Source organism: Homalodisca vitripennis, chromosome 1 (genome assembly GCF_021130785.1).
Source record: "Homalodisca vitripennis isolate AUS2020 chromosome 1, UT_GWSS_2.1, whole genome shotgun sequence".
In the NCBI taxonomy this organism is placed as follows: Eukaryota; Metazoa; Arthropoda; class Insecta; order Hemiptera; family Cicadellidae; genus Homalodisca; species Homalodisca vitripennis.
Window position 1 is genome coordinate 117,839,243 of NC_060207.1, and position 20,006 is coordinate 117,859,248.

Sequence of the window (20,006 nt, forward strand, 5' to 3'; positions counted from 1 at the left end):
AATACTCCAAATATGGTATTCTCCACTATATGCGAAGATCCGGTTTTTTAGCGTTTTCTGCATGTTTCATATACAACATGGGTTTCAAAAAATGATCCGCAACAAAGCTGGAAAAAGCTAAAGAAAGAAAGATAAGAAACGGTACAAGAAAAATGTCAAACTTTGTCACGACCTCATGTTGATTGTGTGAAATAAGGAGGTTGTTCCAATGATGTAAATTCGGCTAGAAACTCTTTAGTAACCCCAAAGTAACTACAGAACTGATTGGAATTGACGAAAATTCGATTACCAGATTCACACTGATATTCGCAAGCAATATCTAATGGTCGGCAGGCAGACAAAGACAAGTTTGCACAATATGCGAAAGAAACAACTAAATTGTTTGTTCAACTGTATTGCATGAATCGAACAGTGTATGAAGTATTGATGTACGAACAACAATTATAGAAAATGATATATTTTCAACTGGAATTTTATCAGAGGAGGCACAAGAAGAACAAGTTCAGATATGGAGGAAATACAGGTCTCACAAAATAGTGAGTATAACTTCAAACGAAGACATCACATAAAGTTCTGATATTATATCATATCTCTACATTACTCACATTAAACCAGCCACAAAGCAAGCAAACTTCCCTTGTTTGTCTTATCAGTCAAGTGTAGAAGCAGGCAGCATATTCATTAAATATGAACCATTGACAAGATTTCTAGCGAAACATGTTTTAATATCGAAATCTAGTCATGATCATTGAGGTTGAAATAATGAAACGTTCTCAAATTGAGGTTTATCATTCATTAGATGTTTGTCCTACAAGCGGAACCAACTAGTTCTATTGATGATAACGTGTGGTAAATTCAATACTTTTATATTTCAAGGTACCTGTTTACCGCCTAAGCCTTCCCCATCGAAACATGAAATTCTAATTTTCACATCACGTTTTCCAAATTTTGTTTGTGTTACTTCAAGTTCTAATTCCAGACAAAACAATCTTTTTATCTTGATGAGACTTTTCAGTATGTTTACAGTGATGTTGTTGATTTCCATTGTTACCTTCATCTTCAATTCAGCCGTGTGTGTGGCCGGTTAAACCTTTTCTTTAAGGTGACCCCACAGGAAAACTTCTGGAGACGTTAATTCAGAGGATCTTGGGGGCCATAACCTTTTAGATATGATACTCTCGCCAAATGTGGTACTGTCCTGAAGCAACCAATAAACACGTTCATCATTTTCAAGCAACGAAATAAACTGTGTAATATGTCTATACAGCACTGTGTACAGTATCTTAAGGCCCACTATTCGACAACTAAATATACGTAGTACACCACACTCAGTTTTCTGACAGTGGGAGTTTAAGCATTATTGTTTACGTGCGTCTCCTCAATAATAAAACTGAATTGAAAATTGAAAAATGTATATTTTAATACTCTGTTACATCAGAAATATAATTTTTAATGAAACAATATAAGTTAGTTTTCCAAACATTATTATTAAACAGTAATGTGTATAAAAAAACTCCAAATAACATTATTTTCATTCATTAAAAAAATGCTCAGTCATAACTTGCACGTATAACAATTAATTCTTCAGTTTGACTCTTCCATTAACTGACGTCTCACTCGTTTCTTTGAGCCCCGGGTGCCAGTTACCCTTGGCACGGCACTGATTACCACCAAACAAGGTTCTGCCAGCGCTCTCACGAAAGAGCGCTATCAATTAAATCCGTATTTGCAGTAGTGGAGCTGGACCCGAGTCGCTAGCTGCAGTTTCGCAAACGAAGCACGGAGCAGTGAAAGGCTGGCGGCCTCGCAGACCGCACGGGCGATGACCTGTTCCCTCCGCCTTACCTTACATTACCTTTGAGGACCTGCCTCCAGTCTGAGCCTGCTACCAATCTCCGTCCCCTTTCACTTCCATCTCTCCGCCCACCTACGTGTGCGGCTGGGCTGGGCGCGCACAATCCAACAGCCACAATGATTGATGGAGAGGTTTAGAACACCAATCTACTAAGTGTTACTACAAGAACCATCCGATTTCTTCAAACACATGCGCAAGTTTCACGTTAATCGGAAAATCACGTTCGAGAATCTTGAACATTGCCATATAACAAGGATGTGCCAAGGAGATATTTGAAGAGGGAGGCAAGTACTTGAATAGCCTTAACAAAGCCCTCTGTCAATAAACTGTATATTGTCAGATATTGATATATGTTCTCTAACGACTGGATCCATATAATAACTTAGCCTGGTACAATAACGCTTTATTGTTCAGTAAATGTATATTTTTATGATGGGGAAAACTTGTCCTAATAACTATTATATCCATTCATATTTAATGTATATAGTTTTAAAACTAAAATAGAAACAAATACAGCATGATTATTTAAGAATGATAGGTTTGCACGCTTCTTCAACAAGCTTCGACCCACTCACGTGAGATACTAGTATCAGTGCAGTCTTTAGTAAGGCATTTAATGTTCAGAAGGCACTCCTTTTCTTCTTATTATGAAAACGTTGATAAACATAACAAGCAACCCGGTAGAAATATAATTACGGTTAGCTTAAATTTGTTTGAAATTCTTTTCTTTGATTAATTCTGTTGGATGCGTTTACATGAGCTTTCCTCATAAATTGCTGCTACTCGCAAGTTTAGGCTATCTATAACAGTAGGGAGTGGTAATGTTTCAGGTTAGATTATTGCTACACAATAGATATATGCTAAATAATGCGAGATGGAACATGAAAATACAGATTAAAGTAGTGTTTACCAATTTTTCAAGTTACGATCCTGACCTTCCTAACATGCAATAATATATAATATTCGGAACATAAATAAAACAAGGGTTACAACTACTCTCTCCCTAGACGAAGTACAAAATAATGTCCTGCATCTACGCAATCAAATACTGATTACGCCTACACTACATCCTGTGGAAAATGTCAAGATTAACGAGATAAGATAACTCGTACTCCTGAATCTAAAACGCTTTAGATAGAGATAACAAATTATAACGAGCTGCAAGTCATGACAACATTCCAGATAAGATCCATTCAATACGCGTGAGTACGTGCACAGTTCTCAACAATTCTTATTGTCTTACGTGAATATTATTTTACGATATATTATAAAAATAAATAAACTATGGTGATTTCAGAGTAGCATTAGGGTAAACGCCCCTTTCATTCATTCATTACCTTACAATGCTTTATCAGGTTTTGTCTCTTTGTAAAATGCTGGGGGTTTTATTTTGGATATTGAAGTTAAATTGGTCTTGCCTACAGTCTACAGCTTTTGTGCAAAATGTCAAAATGAATAGTTATCGGTTTTGTTTCAAAGTACGGGTTTCTGTTACGTCAGCATTTATTGTATTTATTGTGTACTTATCTTGCTATGTATGTACAATTAAATCATTACTGTTACTGCATTATCTGCGCCGTATCATAAAACTAAGGAGTGATGAATATGAATAGAATGATTATACATGAACTGGTATACATGACCCCTAACCACAGTTTAAATTACCTCACTACCAAGTTCGGAAAGGCCCTGCTGCTCTAGATGGCAGTCTCAAAGAATCCTACTCTAGATTCTCCATACTGCCAAGACGTGAGATCTGAACATTTCAGTCCCCGGGAATATCCGATCACGTTCCGCGTGATCATGCACGACGAGAAACGGGGAGAGAATATAGAAAGGTCCTGCTGCTCTAGATGGCAGTCTCAAAGAATCCTACTCAAGATTTACCATACATACGAAACGTGACACATGAACATACATCTTCGGCCTCTGGGAATATGAGATCTCGTGCCGAGTGATCATGCACGACGAGAAAACGGGGAGAGAATATAGAGTGGCCCTGCTTCTCTAGACGGCAGTATCAAAGAATCCTACTCTACATTCTCCATAGAGCCGAGAAAAGAACATCTCCGGTCTCTGGGAATATCAGAGTTCATGCCAAGTGATCGTGCATGAGGAGAACATGGATAGAGAATGTATGAACAACCTATCAAAGGACGGAAACAGAAAAGAAGGCCAACGAAGGAAAGGAACGAGAGAAATGTCACAATTGTTTATGTTTGTCACTGTTGATGACAGTGTTAGGGTCGTCTAGCAGGGTTTCCTGTACACTAAGTGGAGACAATTAGCTCCACAACAATCCTTGAATAGAACCGAAGTAAACAATCCATTGCTGTAAAACACGACCACGCTTCTCGTCTGTCAAGTTCTGGTCCACCGCGTCCCGTCCCGTCCTGTCGTGTCATGTCCTACCTACACTCGTACGCTGTTTCTTTTATCGCTTATATATGCGCGGAAAGTTTTAGCTGACGCTTAATAAAGTTTCTAAATATCTTTTGTGAATTTCGAATTGGCTGGACGGTAGAAATAAACGAAGTTCTTCTGGCAATATCGATACTTTAGTTTGCATTTCTATTTCATTTTCTATAATAGAACATTTTAATGTCCATTCCATATTATAAACTGTTCCTTAATTCTTAAGGCAAATTTTGAACCTTGTGAAGAGTCGTTAACTACCTTAAAAACTATTTTCTTGAATCCTGTATTCATTTACTAAGTCTAACTTTCACAATTTTAGCCAAGACAAAAATATTAAACCATCGTAATTTTTTATAGACTGTACCTTGTGAGGTCGGATTTGCGGCACTCTACTCTACTAATAAAGACCTTTAATTTGATGTACTACTTGACCTATGCTCTTATTTATTATTTACTTCTGACTCCTTGAGGGCCAACCCCCTGATATGAGCAAAAGATGGTAGTTCCTTCAAAAAGTGCATTTATAGGTGCAGTAATCATGTCTCAAAAGTTTTATTGCTTTACCTGAATCGTTCGGGAATTAAATAGCCCATGTAAGACTTTTTTTAACACCCCGTGTATATATTTGTAAATTACTCAATGTAAACTACATACGTTAATAAGATGAAAGGACCGGAATGACAACGAATGACAAGACTGTATTGGTACCAAATATAATGCAAACATTAACTCTGCTTCACTGTAAAATATGCCACAATTAAAATTTCTGTAACACTCTTTAACACAAGTATACCAATGTAACCAAATATTCGCTCTCCACCAAAATTGGTTTACTCCCAATATGTGAGCTCTTTAAGAGAAACAGTAATTTGAGTAAATAGGCATGTACGAACATGAAATATTTGCGAAAAGAGGTTAGGTCACTTTATGGAAAAAAAATCACTTTATTCACCTTGCTACGAACTTATAAAACAATCTATAAACTTCCAAATAAAATTTCACTTATTAACTGTCTAATTCGATTAATTTATACATAAAGACTTGTTATTGACAAACTGTGAAATATAATATTGTTATTTTACTAAATATTAGGTAGTCTTGCTACCTAACGTATTAACAAAATCCTAAAGTACTCTTTTACAGAATTAACTATTTTAGTACCAGAGATAAAATCATATCAATGTTGAAAAGTGCCGAGTTATTTTTTGTGTAACTATGCGAAAAGTGCCAGAGGGTTTTTGACAAAAACGCAAATTTTTAGAAAAATTTACACAACATTTATTTTTGATCAAAAAAGCTCATTTTTACTTATTTTTAAAGGTAAATTAATTACGTGTAAAAAACTATTTTACATTTAATTCTTTATATAATTCTTTTAATTAAAAATCATTTGAAACAGCAACATTTCCACAGAAACAAAATAAAAATCAAGTTTGAGGTGAAATAACTATTATAAAAATTTTTATTTTGAAATTTGAATACTTCCATGACAAAGAGAATTAAAACACAACCCAAAATAATATTTATTAACCAAATATTGGATCATAAACAAAATTTAAAAAAATAGTTATTGCTAGACATTATTTTTACTAAAACGCAAGTTTTCAGAACAAAATTCACCTACAATTTATTTTTGAACATTAAAGGCTCCATTTAATTCGTTCTAAAGGTAAATTAATTGTTGTTCATCAGAAAACATATAACAATAAGATGTTTATATAGTTTAAAAATCACTTTATGCAGTAACTTTAGTACGGAAACAAAATAAAAATCCAGTTTAAGGTAAAATAATTAATATTATAAAAATGTATTTTTAAATTTCAATACTTTTATTATAAAGAGCATTAAAATACCTAAAATCATATGTAATAAATGTTAAATGAACACAATTATAAAAATTACTCAAACGCTAGAGGTTTGTTTTGCTAAAAAATACCGGGTTTTGGAAAATATTCAGTTGAAGTTTATTTTTCACCATAAAAAGCTCTTTTTAGTTAATTATTTTCAAAATTTCAATACTTTAATGATAGAAACCATTTAAAAACAATGCAAAATCATGTGTGATATGACAATTATTACTTAAACAAATCTTAAAACATAGATTTAACCTTATTTAGGCAATTTTCAAACAAACTCTACAACACCGTCGTCATGAGACTTTCGGGCGTATAACGGGTACAAACATCTAAAAGTTTTCTAAAGTGACGGTCATCACATTTTTATTGATTTTAATATCTAATATAACATAAAAACGCTCCGTTACTCGTCATCCCACTCGCGATCGTGATCCAGCTGAGAAAGTGTTGTATTTTAGTCAGTTGTTTACGTCACCTAAAAACATTAAAAAGTAAAAATAATAGTTGAAAAGGTTAGTTTAGTTCATATAATGGCCTTTGGTATGATACAAGACAGTATGGGATAGTTATAGAGGTACTACAAATTAAATGGAGTCCGGCACTCAAAGAGTTAATATAATTTTCTAGTAGTCTATAATTTTCTATGTAAAATTTCACGAATACTTGCATAATATTTAGAATAAAATTTATTCATTACTATTGCACAATGGAAACAAACAGCTTAAATCATTTTGTCACTCAATCTCCAATCTAAAACTGAAGTTATAAATTCAAGTCAAATATCTATAATCATATAATATTAAAATATGTCATTTACAAATATTGGCTGAGAATCGAGCAGCAATTTCTTTTCAACAATAAATAAGCAGGGACAAAGATTGTGAAGAGGATGACATATACACTTAGAACAGAACGATTTTAGAAGTCGAATCTCTTTGGTGACGAATAGAAAAATAGAAAAACGTAAACTAAAACCTCCCTAACTCAGCATGAAAGGAAGGTAGTTGAGAATTATTTACATACTCGCACAAAATTGGAGAAATCTTATCAGGTATGCTCAAACAAAGCTTTTAACTAGTGTCATCTATCTTGTTTTTAGGTTTTTGTTTCGTTTTTAGAGTTCAAATAAGTATTTTCGTGACATCAGTCATTATTTCCGGTTAGTTATGATATTATTCCACAGGATGAAGAATACAAGTTATTGCGGCATTGAAAAGACTTGAGAAGACACAATGTGTACAGTAACAATAAATGCCTATAGTAAAGCCTTGAAATGGAGTCTGCACTTCTTAGCAACACTTCAGAGATTCCAGTCAAACTGTTCTCGCATTCTCCCCCAAAATCTATTTCAATGTCCTTCATTATCACCTAAGCTTAACCAAATCTTGAGTGCATCACTTTGGTTGCGACACATTATTTTATTCCCCAATCAGGAAGCCAGAGGATAAATTATAAATGCTAAAGTACGAGCTCTAGGGAGGGAGCTATGCATATCGTGACCCGGCCGTTGACTGACTGCTCCGTTTAGAACCGGTCAGGGCGTGGCGTACTGTACAGTGCCCAATATTTATACGTACTACAATATCACCTACAACGTGTAAAGGTCGGCCTGCAGCTCAAACAGCAAAACACTATCGTTCACCATGTTATTAATAAACGTTAAAAACTACAAGAAGGTCATACCAAGTGTTTACACTACATCATATTTACGCGTATTAGATTAAAGAAAGGATACAATCGACGAGATCCGTGACCGAGTTGAGCTCCGCATCGTCGGGAGCGCTGTAGAAGGCGCGGAAGTCTTTCCTGAGGTCGTGAAAGACGTGGTAGTAGGAGGGCAGTTCGATGTTCTTGGAGCACGCCTCGGGATGGAGACACTGCCTCAGGGGCAACTGGCCGTCCGTGACCAGCCGGAACAGCGGGGACTGGGGATCAATCTGCAGCGACCTCACGTAGGAGTCGAACTGCAACACAAGAATAACACAGATCACAAAACATCCAAACACAAGGATAGAACTTGGAGCATGGTAGGGGTGTAGACACTGTCTGCGGGGCAACTGGCCGTCCGTGACCAGCCGGAACAGCGGGGACTGGGGATCAATCTGCAGCGACCGCACGTACGAGTCGAACTGCTACACAAGAATAACACAGATCAAAATAAAACACGGGATAGAACAAGTATATAGATTCATTTTCAAACTGCAGGTATGTTAGTTTAGTGTGTATGCTGTATACACACGCCGGGTTCACCTCTTTTCCAGGTCCCGCCACTCAGCTCACCTGTATAGGCAAAGATGTTTTATTGGCAGTTTCAGTTTAATATCTGCTGAATGATGGTGGATCTTCACATCAAGGCAGAAAAATGTCTTGAATGTAATTGAGGTAACATCGTGTCAAAACCGCGCAGTTGCTGCTTCAGCAGCGTATTAAAGATATATTTTATACGTTTTGCTGTGACTATTTTAGCTCAGCGTCAAATTCAAACTGTATGTGATATTAGACAAACAAAGTCATATGTTTAAAATTCTTCAAACATTCTAAGACATGTTTTAATGTGTGGCTTTATAACAAAACGCTATCAATCTTTCAACCCAAGCACAAGTAAAATTGATAAGATTAAAACTTGTTTACATACCTCAGGTTTATTTTGCTAGATGGTCGGTCAAAGGCTGAATAAAAAAAATGTACGTCATGTGATTCCTACAAAATCTACCTAATATTATAATGATCAGTTTATATCTAAAAATTATTTTAACGTTAATTAAAAAAAACTTTGTTAGCACTCACCAGACCTACCAGGAGTAATATTCAATGTACCCTTCACCCAACGATGGGTCCATCCGAATAAAATACTGGACACGGACGTCTCTGTGCTAATCGAGCACAGATCGTCATTAATATTCACGCTAATCAAAGTACCAGCTATAAACGGACATTCCATGCTTTCGCGTCATGCACCAAAATTGGGCAACATCGGTCTTGTCGTTTAGAAAGCTCCTTGATGACTACCAAGTGATGCGCTGTTGGAGAGGGCGAGAGAGGAGGCGGCTTTGGTTACAGTTACATCACGATATGATAATAACACTCGGAGTACGTCAATCACCAGTTGATGGACATCGTGTAGGTAGTGTTGGATCATGACGGGCAGAGTTTTCATCAACACACTGCGAACAGCAAAGGCCCCAGTACTAACCTCTACGGCACTCCGTACTTATTTACAAATTCCTGAGTCGAACAGTGTACTACATTTGCGTTCGCTACCTTTGTTGTTGCCATATGTTCTCTACATAAACATAAACCCAGTCTTATAGTGTACCTCGTATTTTATAACTTTGCAATTTATTGAGAAGTTCATGCTCCACAGAGTCAAAGGCATTTGAAAGAGCATGCAGCCCTGAGATTACATGATTATTGCCACTCCGTGATTGCAAGACGATATATTTTACCGACTGCAAATACTTAATCGATACGTTTTTGACTGAATCAGCAGATTCCAAATACATTAATGTGAATAATTAAAGTGTTCTGTGGAAAAATTCCAAGTGTAGAGTTATATTAATTTTAGCCCTTGAGGCATAGGGGACTACATGATTTTTAAACTACTAGATCCGCGTCAGCCCTAGACACAGCACTGCTACAGGGAGAGCTCAGTAAGGCGAAACACGTCCATACTTCTGCGGAGTCAAGGACTGCTAGTAAAATTCCTGTACAGGACACCATTGACACGGCTCGCGTGACAAACTGGTCACTTCTAGTGCCACACCTCACCTGTGCTACACCTGTTGCAAATATTACGATTAGACGCTAACATAACAAACTGCAGCTTTATTTGTCACGCCATGGTCTAAAATAAAAGTGCAGTTCAGCGAGGGGGACGGGGTTAGGCCATAGAGAAATGTGAAAAAATCTAAATTAATCCAAAGTCATGATTATGCCGTAGTCGTCAGTTTTAAATATTAAACGTCTTAAATATCTGATTAACGGGTTTATTATGGAAGACTAGCTATTATGAACAAACTAACCGGCGAGTAAGTCAGTCGCCTAATAGTTCTGGCTTTAGTCTAGTTTCTAGCTTGGATTTAAAAAAATCGCAACAAGTGTTTATACTACTTTGTGTATTAAGCGCAGACTTTGTAAAAAGTAATATGTTTATTCCTATGAAAAAGAATGATGCCTTCACAATTTGATTTAGTTACATAAACTTTAAAAATGCAGATTACGTCAAACAAACAGTGTCAACATCCAAATTTCGCATAACATGGCCAATATTGCATTCTAATAGCAATAACTTAATTATTCTTAACATGAGTAATTAGAAAAACATTCAGTTTCAGTGGAATTAAAGCCACTATTTTAAGCCTGAAAAGAAGAAAATAATTACCGGGTCAGCTACCATGCCTCTATTCCCCCAGTTTACACAATGTTATCTTTATTGTAGTGATCACAGACTGTTGAGGTGGCAGCGAGTACTACTGCGGGGACTATCCAGCACTGTTGAAGTGACACGTTCTGCTGCTAAGTTGTGTGTAGCAGTGTCTAGCAGCTGATACGCTCACACTCAAAATCATAATTCACCAAAGCAGTTGTAAACGCTGTATTAATGCTAACTCATCCCCTAGCCAATGACAGCATTGGGTATCGTCGAGTAAAATGTAACGCCGAATTATTATTCCTGTATTAGCGGCGAGATCTCACAATCCAGCTAGTTAGAGGACGGAAGTGTTAGCTACCATATGTTATTTAGGTAGCTTGAGGTTACCACAAGGTCTTGTCATATTGTCATCTAGTGCCTAGCTATTAATTCATTGCGCAACTACCAGTGGCACTATTAATTAATAAACATTGTCTGCGAAACGGACAATCCAAGCCAGTGAGTCAACTAAAACTCATTCATTTATTATACACATCCTACACTTTCATTACAGGATTCGCTTGGTTATATGGATCTCTATCGTTGTCAGTTAGTAATTAGATCCAGGCACTGTGTAAGTATCATAGTAAAATCAATCGTTTTACTCTAAGCGGAGCCTTTTGATAAAACGGCGATGTTCATAAAATGCAATAACATCCAATATGGCACAAGATATGGTAAGGTTGGTTATCTTAGTCAAAATAGATAGGATAAGTTGAGATAGGCGATTAGGGTAAGTTAAGTTAAGATTAGATATGGAGAGTTATATAAAATTTATTATTTCAGATAAGTTACCAAAAAAAAGAAAACATTGTAGTTACGATAGGTCTCACATATACGTCTGGTTAAATAGGGTCAAATGGATCGTGTTAAGAAGTTTAATTTACGTTAGAGTCGGCTTGTTAGACAAGGCAAAATAGCTTATATTACGAAAAAGCTTATACGAACATTAAATTCTCTTAGTTACGGCTGGTTTATAACATGGTTATGTTACTTAATTTAAATTATGCTAGATAAGGCCTATTATAGAAGGATAAATATAATAAGTAGTTTAGATTAGGTTAAATATGGCTGGTTAAAATAGAAAGATAATGTTAAGTAGTTTAAATTACGATACATATGGCTGAATATAGAAGGTGAAATAACATAGAATAACAGAAAAGACAGAACATAGAAGTCTCATTGCAATAGTATTCACAGATAAATCTGACATCCAGACATAGGAACTACCATTGCAACTCACTATCGAATTCTGTTGGATGATCCATGTTATTAACCTCAGTGACACATCTTGGTTTCGATCGTCAGTGGGATAAAAGTTATTTTACATAGTTCCGATTAGGTGAAATTCGGTTTGGTTGGTTATAGGAAGTAATGCAAGTCAGATTATCTTTTTAGCACTATTTGTGGCAAAACTTCAGTAAAATTTACGCTACGCGCCTGAAGGCCTCTGGCCTTTATAAGCGGCCCGTGCGTTTTAAATCAACACTGAAGTTGAGTGAATACAGTGACCGAAGTGACTTGGACATTTTTCAAAATGCTCAAAGAAGCACAGACACCATTCCGCTTTGGTAAACACCCGACGATAAATTAAAATACTGGGGTTTTAGTTGTAAAATACACAAAATAGAATCTAATTTGTACCAGGAGAAATCGGTGTGTCGATATGAACAGGCTGATGTCATGTTAGATAGTCGTCGATGTCTCAACTCTCGGGTATCTGTGTGGCCGCACACCGCTGCGCTTTCCATCGTTAAGCGGTCTCTGGTAGCACAACAAATATCATGTCGATGTGTGGAAAGTTTCCTCTACCACCACACTCAACCCGAGTCAAACTCAATCAACAACTATGCTGCACTGTGTGGCCGCACACCGCTGCGCTTTCCATCGTTAAGCGGTCTCTGGTAGCACAACAAATATCATGTCGATGTGTGGAAAGTTTCCTCTACCACCACACTCAACCCGAGTCAAACTCAATCAACAACTATGCTGCACTGTGTGGCCGCACACCGCTGCGCTTTCCATCGTTAAGCGGTCTCTGGTAGCACAACAAATATCATGTCGATGTGTGGAAAGTTTCCTCTACCACCACACTCAACCCGAGCCAAACTCAATCAACAACTATGGTGCACTGTGTGGCCGCACACCGCTGCGCTTTCCATCGTTAAGCGGTCTCTGGTAGCACAACAAATATCATGTCGATGTGTGGAAAGTTTCCTCTACCACCACACTCAACCCGAGCCAAACAGCTCAATCAACAACTATGGTGCACTGTGTGGATAGGGAGATCGTACACTTCGTTTTAGGTTGACTTTCTACACACAATCAGCCTATTGTAATTGTTCTCATGGTAGCGCTTACCGAAAACTTGCATAATCGAACATGACCCCCAGATGCCTTAACTACCCCCTCCTCCCACCGGCGACAACAGATACTTCGAAGATATATAATTATTGTATTACAAACTATTTTTCGATAATCAACACATTTTATTCCTCTGACAAATTAATGATATTTTCAGTTACCGTACATTCTGCCTACTTCTTCCGACTGAGCCGTAAGGACTATTAATTTTTAATTAGATAAAAGGCTTACAAACGTTTATTAATATGGTTCAGAAAAACCAGAACTCTATTTTCAATATTTGGTTCTAAGTTCAAAGTTAGAATTTGTTTAAACACAAAAAAAGTAAATTGACACAAAGGAGTATCAATGAATCCATCAAAACGTAAGGAAAGTTTTTGCTGTACTAACTGTTAAGACACATTTACTCGTGTTAGTGATTTTCCCGGTCGGTATCTTAACAGGCCTTTGGTCTTTTGATACCAATATCAATTCAGACCCTCCGTGGACCAACAGAAACCTGCGTACCAAGTTTAAAATCTCTAGGAATTGTCTGTCAAGAGTTATCGCACAGACGGACACACAACGATACGATTTTAAGAGGAACCTATCGGGTAAGAGGACTAGTCGAAGTGTTCTGTAATTTGATCCAGCACACACCTGTAGAAACAGTATCGCTACTGTATTACGAAGAGACAAGCCACAACAGTTCTCTTTTTATACCCTCACTGACCTTAAGAAAAACTGTCACCGAGGATTGAAACTCTTTATATTAATCGAAATTCAAACTGCTTGAAATCTTAAGACAAAAACAATGCTACAACAGGTAAATCTTGTGTGCTCACTCCTTAAATGAAATTCTGTTTGAGACATATTTCTCAGAAGCAGAACCACTACAAACACGTGATAGCGCGACTCTTGACTTATGTAATACCAAAGAAAGACAGGCACTGCAGCTCTGCTAGTGGCCGAATTTCGAGCGGTTGCGAAAGACAAGTCCCTGGTATCCTTGCGACACCGCTTGCTCGACTCCTGTTGCCTGCAGATACACGCACTTCTTAAACGCTCTCCTTGCGAAACTAGTAAATGAATGTTGCGCAAGCGCCGAAAGTTTGCATTTAAAGGATCTCGTGGTTTGCTCCTTTGCCCATATAGAATTTAGGAATAATTAGCATTCCTTCAAGTGCGACAACAATCTATCAATGCGACCTGGTCAAATCGGAGAACTATTAGTATCTTACCTGCCGTCGGTGGTTAAGTGATTCAACTATGAAACTTTACAGAGCACATGAATGGTGCAGCGTAATAAACCTCGACCTTGAATGTTTCCACATGTTACATTGCATGTCCATGACATCAATGTAACTCCTGGCTGGCCTTTCATAGAACTTGAGGCGTACAAAAAACGGCCAGGCTTACACAACTCGTTTCTGTGTACAGGTGATCGCAGTGTTATAATGCAACCCGAGTGGACAATTTCCCGGCGGTTCAGCAGGAAGCAGGGCAATTTTCTATCGATTCGTGTACACATTTTGCTTCTCATTGCTTAACAGTCATCTACAACCAGTTACTGAGGCTGCTAGCCTGTAAGAAATGTTACAAGTTTCATTGAGTTGGCTAGCCACTACTTGATTTATTATATCGATTGTACATGATAACAGATAATCCCGCGTAATCCTGCCGTTGAGACACGCGCGACTCTCGTACCGTGCGGAAACATTGCGGTTACCTGCGGTACGAGCTTCTGCGGAGAATCCACTACCGTACCTTGCGTCTCCAGAGGGAATGTCACCTGATCCAGTACGGTACCGATAACGGTCGAGTGCCGACATCTGCAGGTGTCTCTTCCCTTCTCCTCTCCTTGCTTCACTTCTAGAGCCGTCTCACTTCTGCTCAAATAGGTGTTAAGATGTTAAACTATTTCTCTCGGGATTTAAAGAATCAGCCAAATCCACAAAGGTCAAAGTCGAGCTTCGTAAGTTGTTAGCTGTAGATATAGCAATTTAGTATAAGGAGTGTTTATAAAAAGCTGTTAGGAGGACTGAATTCCAACTTATCTTGCCAATTAATCTTGAAATTCACCCAACACTGATGTCATTAAGAATGTGGGTTAAGCGTGAGAATCAAACATATTAGTCTGATGGACGCAACGCGATGTACACATTGTTTTATGTATACAATTACAATATTGATTACTGACTTTATAGTTTACCCAACAAAACAACTCTAATTATTTGTCAATTTCTCATGATCAGTATCGACTTTTCGACTTCAGACTGTTTACATTAAAAATTACGTACTAGATTAGTGCACGAATACAATTATAAAACGACAGATGCAAGATTCAAAACTAAAAACTATTTAACGTACTAATCGTGATAAAATTATTGTATAACTACAGTAGTAGTATAAGTCCACCGGTAATTTTCGCTTTGCTATTTAATTACTAATTTTTGCTCATTTCTCCATTTTAGTCATAAATACAGTCTGCATAAGCAGTAGCCTCATGCTGTGCGAACCAAATCTGTAATATTCGTGCTTGCAGACCCTAAGTAAAAAACGAATGACAGTCAAATATTAAAAATTATATTTTGTTATCTATTGTAACGATTGCTGTCAATTTTCCGCATTTTTTGAAATAATGTTAAAAGGTTTCTCAAATCACTGTTATATAAAAAAGTTCCCTTGTTATTAACTTTTTAAATTAGAATACCTATAATTGTGATGTCACATTGTAGGTACCAGTTATACCTTCGAACACGAGTCTAAGTCACTTTGTTACATTGAAATCATAACACATGTTTTCTATCTTGCCGATGGATTTTGATAATTGTTTTTAATTCTACCCAAGAAAGGCCTATGGTTGAATCCTGCGGAAATCCAGTCTTTTAACACAAACATTTGTCCTGTCATAGGTCCAGACTTCTGAAAGTATAAGATTTTAGGACGGGGAAAATGTTCAACAATAGGTTCAACCTTTACACAGCTTCTGACCACGGGCCTAGTAATCTATTCAATACTATGTTACTGCTGTTAATCATACAGTGTTCATTTCGTATTAAGGAAAATTTTAGACTCATAAATGCTGAAGGAATAATAAAACTACTACCTAGGTAGTGTCCTGGTTCTTTTTATTCTTTCTGCAATATTTCTGAACAGATGAATGCGAATGTGCCAACGAGCGAATTTAATAAACGAAAGTCTTCTGAGTAATAAAAGAGTGTACACTTCGTTTGAGACACGTTTGGTGGGATGAGCTATGAGAATGATCGAATAGGAACACAGATGATGGAAGCCTTCCAACCATACCTACGTTAAGTTAATCAGGTCTTATTTTAAACTGCAATTCCTCAAGATTTTTTTTTGTGTGGTAGAATTAACTAGGGGAATGATTGAATAGGAACACGATGGAAGTCTTCCAACCATACCTTCGTTAAGTGTATCAGGTTTTATTTTAAACTGCAATTCCTCAAGATTTTTTTGTGTGGTAGAATTAACTAGGGGAATGATTGAATAGGAACACGATGGAAGCCTTCCAACCATACCTTCGTTAAGTGTATCAGGTCTTATTTTAAACTGCAATTCCTTAAGATTTCTTTTGTGTGGTAGAATTAGCTAGGGGAATGGGGAATGTTCGAATAGGAACACAGATGATGGAAGCCTTCCGAGAGAAACATAAGAGTAGTAAATAATTCAACGACAATGGAATCGAACAACTAGTGGCCTGAGAACAGCGCTTGAGCACAGTTCGTGCAGATTGCTGCCCTACAGGTTACCAAAGTACACACTTACAGTATCAGTAGAAGGTGAACCAGTAACTGACCTGATTCCCTTGTCTACGGTGAAAGCTATTGCTGCACCTGCACTAGCACCACTCGAATACTAAATAAGCTCAGGTAAGTCCTCACAAGTATATCTAAAGCTGGAAATCCAGTTCTAAGTGGTCACTTACATTTACACTTTCTTCAAAAAAAAACCTTCATCCGACATACCATACAGAAGAACAATTCTAAAAACGATGTTGTTTTACTAACTAACTACCTTACCGCAAGGTTTGGTTACTCAATCGTAGCAATGGCCATTCCTGGCTACTAAACTGACCATGACCTGATGTGCTATGTGATTTTGTATCTAAGTTTCAGTTTTTATATTGAAATGACAGCCAACTAGTTTTATTATTCTTACATCTGAGACATGTCCATGTAGTTACAGACGTGTAATACATTTTACTATACAAATAATTAAGACATACTCGTATATCTAGCACAATGTGCTTGTATGGGTTTTACATAATATACAAAAGCCTTCTTGATCCTTTAAGTAAGCACATTTCATTATAAGGCCTACTTACTTACACGATATGTTGAACTTATACATAACTTAAGTTATACGCGTAACTTCAACAACCCCCCAAAAACATTATAACATGTCCCTGAGCACACTGCCATCCTAGAAGACTAAATATCCAAATCACCAACTAACGTCCACGCCACCGTTTCCTGATACCGGAAGAGGTTACCTCTTACACCGAAGGGTGTCCATGTTATAAGTAGTAAAACTTTGAGTCAAATTCGAACAATTCCATGACTAAATGTATCACATACTCAATGTCAGCAGTTTGACATTTGACTCGTGTAGTTTGATGTGTAGAAAATCGATTACTGGTTACATACATCAATTACAATACGTAAAATATTCGACTCCTATATTCATCCCAGAAATAGGTAACCAACACAAGAGGCATGGACCACAAGCGAAGATTTTGTTGTTTTTACTGTCACAAACTAATTGTTTATTTTCTCTTTAATCGGTATTCAGCTTAAACATTCATATGAACATTTAAATGATCAAGTTTTAGCCTACAAACCTCTCTGATCCTCATGAAAGAACCAATCTGAATTTCAAAATAGCATCTGTCCTTGCTTAGGGAATTAGCTATATAGTTCCTAAAAAAAAGGTCTTTTTAGTAATTACTTGTGGCCCCACGGCTCAGGCGAGGAGAGCCCGCGTCCTCACAGAGCGAGACGATCCGGCCCCGGCCCCCGACGCGATAAAAAATCGCACACGAAATTGGCGAGCACTCGGCCGGCTCAGTAGTGCCTTCCCACTTCTCACGGGTGCGAGTGAGAGCGCAGATAGTGCCTTCCGTGTGCAAGACAAGGACGGAGTGAAGCCAATGAACGCAGTCCGGAGTTCATCGTCCTTCCCCCTCCCACTCCCCTCCCCCACACCCGGAACCGTACGACTGAGGTCTGACGGACACTGCTGATTGCGACCGTCGCCGCGCCGCGCCTTATCATACCACAACCACCGATACGAGACTGTATCGCTCTCGCTCGTATAGACCTTCCACAAGTACCTGTTGTGTTTCACGCTGGACGTCTATATAGTTTGTGGGTTTTGTAACAAGTTGGCACTCCCAAGCTGCACCTCATTCTGTGGAATGCACAGGAAAAGTATAAAATATTCAACATAACGGAGTTCAGGAATAACCTTTCGTTGATTACATGTTGCTTATATTTAAATTACACTGTGTACATTCTGCAAGTTAAAGGAGGCCCTTTAACTTGAACAGGCCATCTTAGATCTGGCTCTGGGTGGTTGTACGATTTCTTTTAGTTTATGTGTTACGTCGGCTGCACATATTTCCCACCTTCAATTATTGTTGAGCAATTTAAACAATTCTGACTTTTAATTACCTGCTAAGATATTACGTATTTTCAAAAACACGCCCCCAGTTAATATAACTAGCACTTCACCTCATAAACTTAAAGAAATGCCCATGGTTCACTCAGTTCTGTCAGTGTTATCTGGACCACAACGAAACAATAGTGACTGTGTGACAATGACAGTTAGTGACGACCGGCAGCCACATCGACAGTGACAATAGTGATATCGCTTTTGTTCTGTGCCACAACCACAAGTGCCACGTCACGTTGACCACGGTCGCGTGAACACAAAAACTGTTTTAGCCTAATTACTCCAACATGGAATGTCGTAACTCACAATTTAAAACTACTCAATAGTCCATACACGCGTTTACTTACCATTTACGTTATAATCGAGTACGTATTTGATTACGGAAAATGGCAATGACTTATTTATTCCCGACACATTTTGTCCATCACAACAAATTTACCTGCTGTTTAAAGTGTTACGTTCACGGTTATCTCTCCAGACGAACAACGAAAGACGTGTGTTCGAAGCACGGAGGAATGTTGTCAAATGCAGCCGAGTCGCTGTGCCACCTGGTTAATGTTGTTAAATTGGTACGCTTGCGACAATCCCTCCCTGCAGACGAACAACGAAAATGTGTTCTTAGCGCGGAGGAAAGTTGTCTACTGCTGCCAAGTCGCTGAAAAACCCCTGAACGGGTGGTCTGTTTGGGTACAATGAGTACAAATGTTTAACTGACAGTCTATTCTAAACATTCGAGAAAATTTCTTCTTACATTAATGAACTAACACTTTTTCATGTGAGTAACTTCCCCATTTTAAAGGTTACAGTTCTCTGTTATATACGTGTAATGTTACTCCTCACGTTGTACTGTGAACCGTTGTATGTGTTTAGCCTACTATCACTTTATATGGCAATTCCTTGGAAGAGTTTTTTTTTTTTTTTCAAAAATAACACACTTATTTATTGAATACTTGCTGTTTGAAACAATATTTCCTCAGTATTATAAACTTAGTAATTCCGATATTCAATTAAATTAAATGTCATCCTATACTGGTGGGCAGATTTCTAAAGACACTTTTAGTCTTCAGAAATGACAGACATTATATTTAGAGACCTATCCAATTTCTGCTAGGATTGAAACTTAAAGACAAACCAAACTAATTCTTTTATTATTAATAGTTAAGCTGTATTTATAAATGTTATTAATAAAAATAAAGGTAATTTATTAATGTTGGATTAATGTTGTGACTCGTCGTCGCGTCTCTCCTGATTCTGGCGTGTAATATCCGTTTCATACGACTTGTTTACTTAACCTAATTTGTTAGATTGTGTATTCAGCTGAGGAAGAACCCAGTTATCAAGGATCGAAACGTAACGTATCGTGCCACTTTCCACCGAGTCTGCTCGATAACTGCTAATGTAGGTACCGGTGCAGACACCACGA

The 20,006-nt window shown here is 37.5% G+C and overlaps 1 protein-coding gene across 1 annotated transcript in view; it reads right to left on the minus strand.

Annotated features, from left to right (window-relative positions):
* LOC124370219 (RNA-binding protein fusilli) overlaps positions 1 to 20,006 on the minus strand; it is a 181,204-nt gene that overhangs the window by 85,902 nt on the left and 75,296 nt on the right. The window contains exon 4 of the mRNA XM_046828513.1: positions 7,865 to 8,093. Coding sequence (XP_046684469.1) covers positions 7,865 to 8,093 — 229 coding nt within the window. The remainder of the gene's footprint in view (positions 1 to 7,864; positions 8,094 to 20,006) is intronic.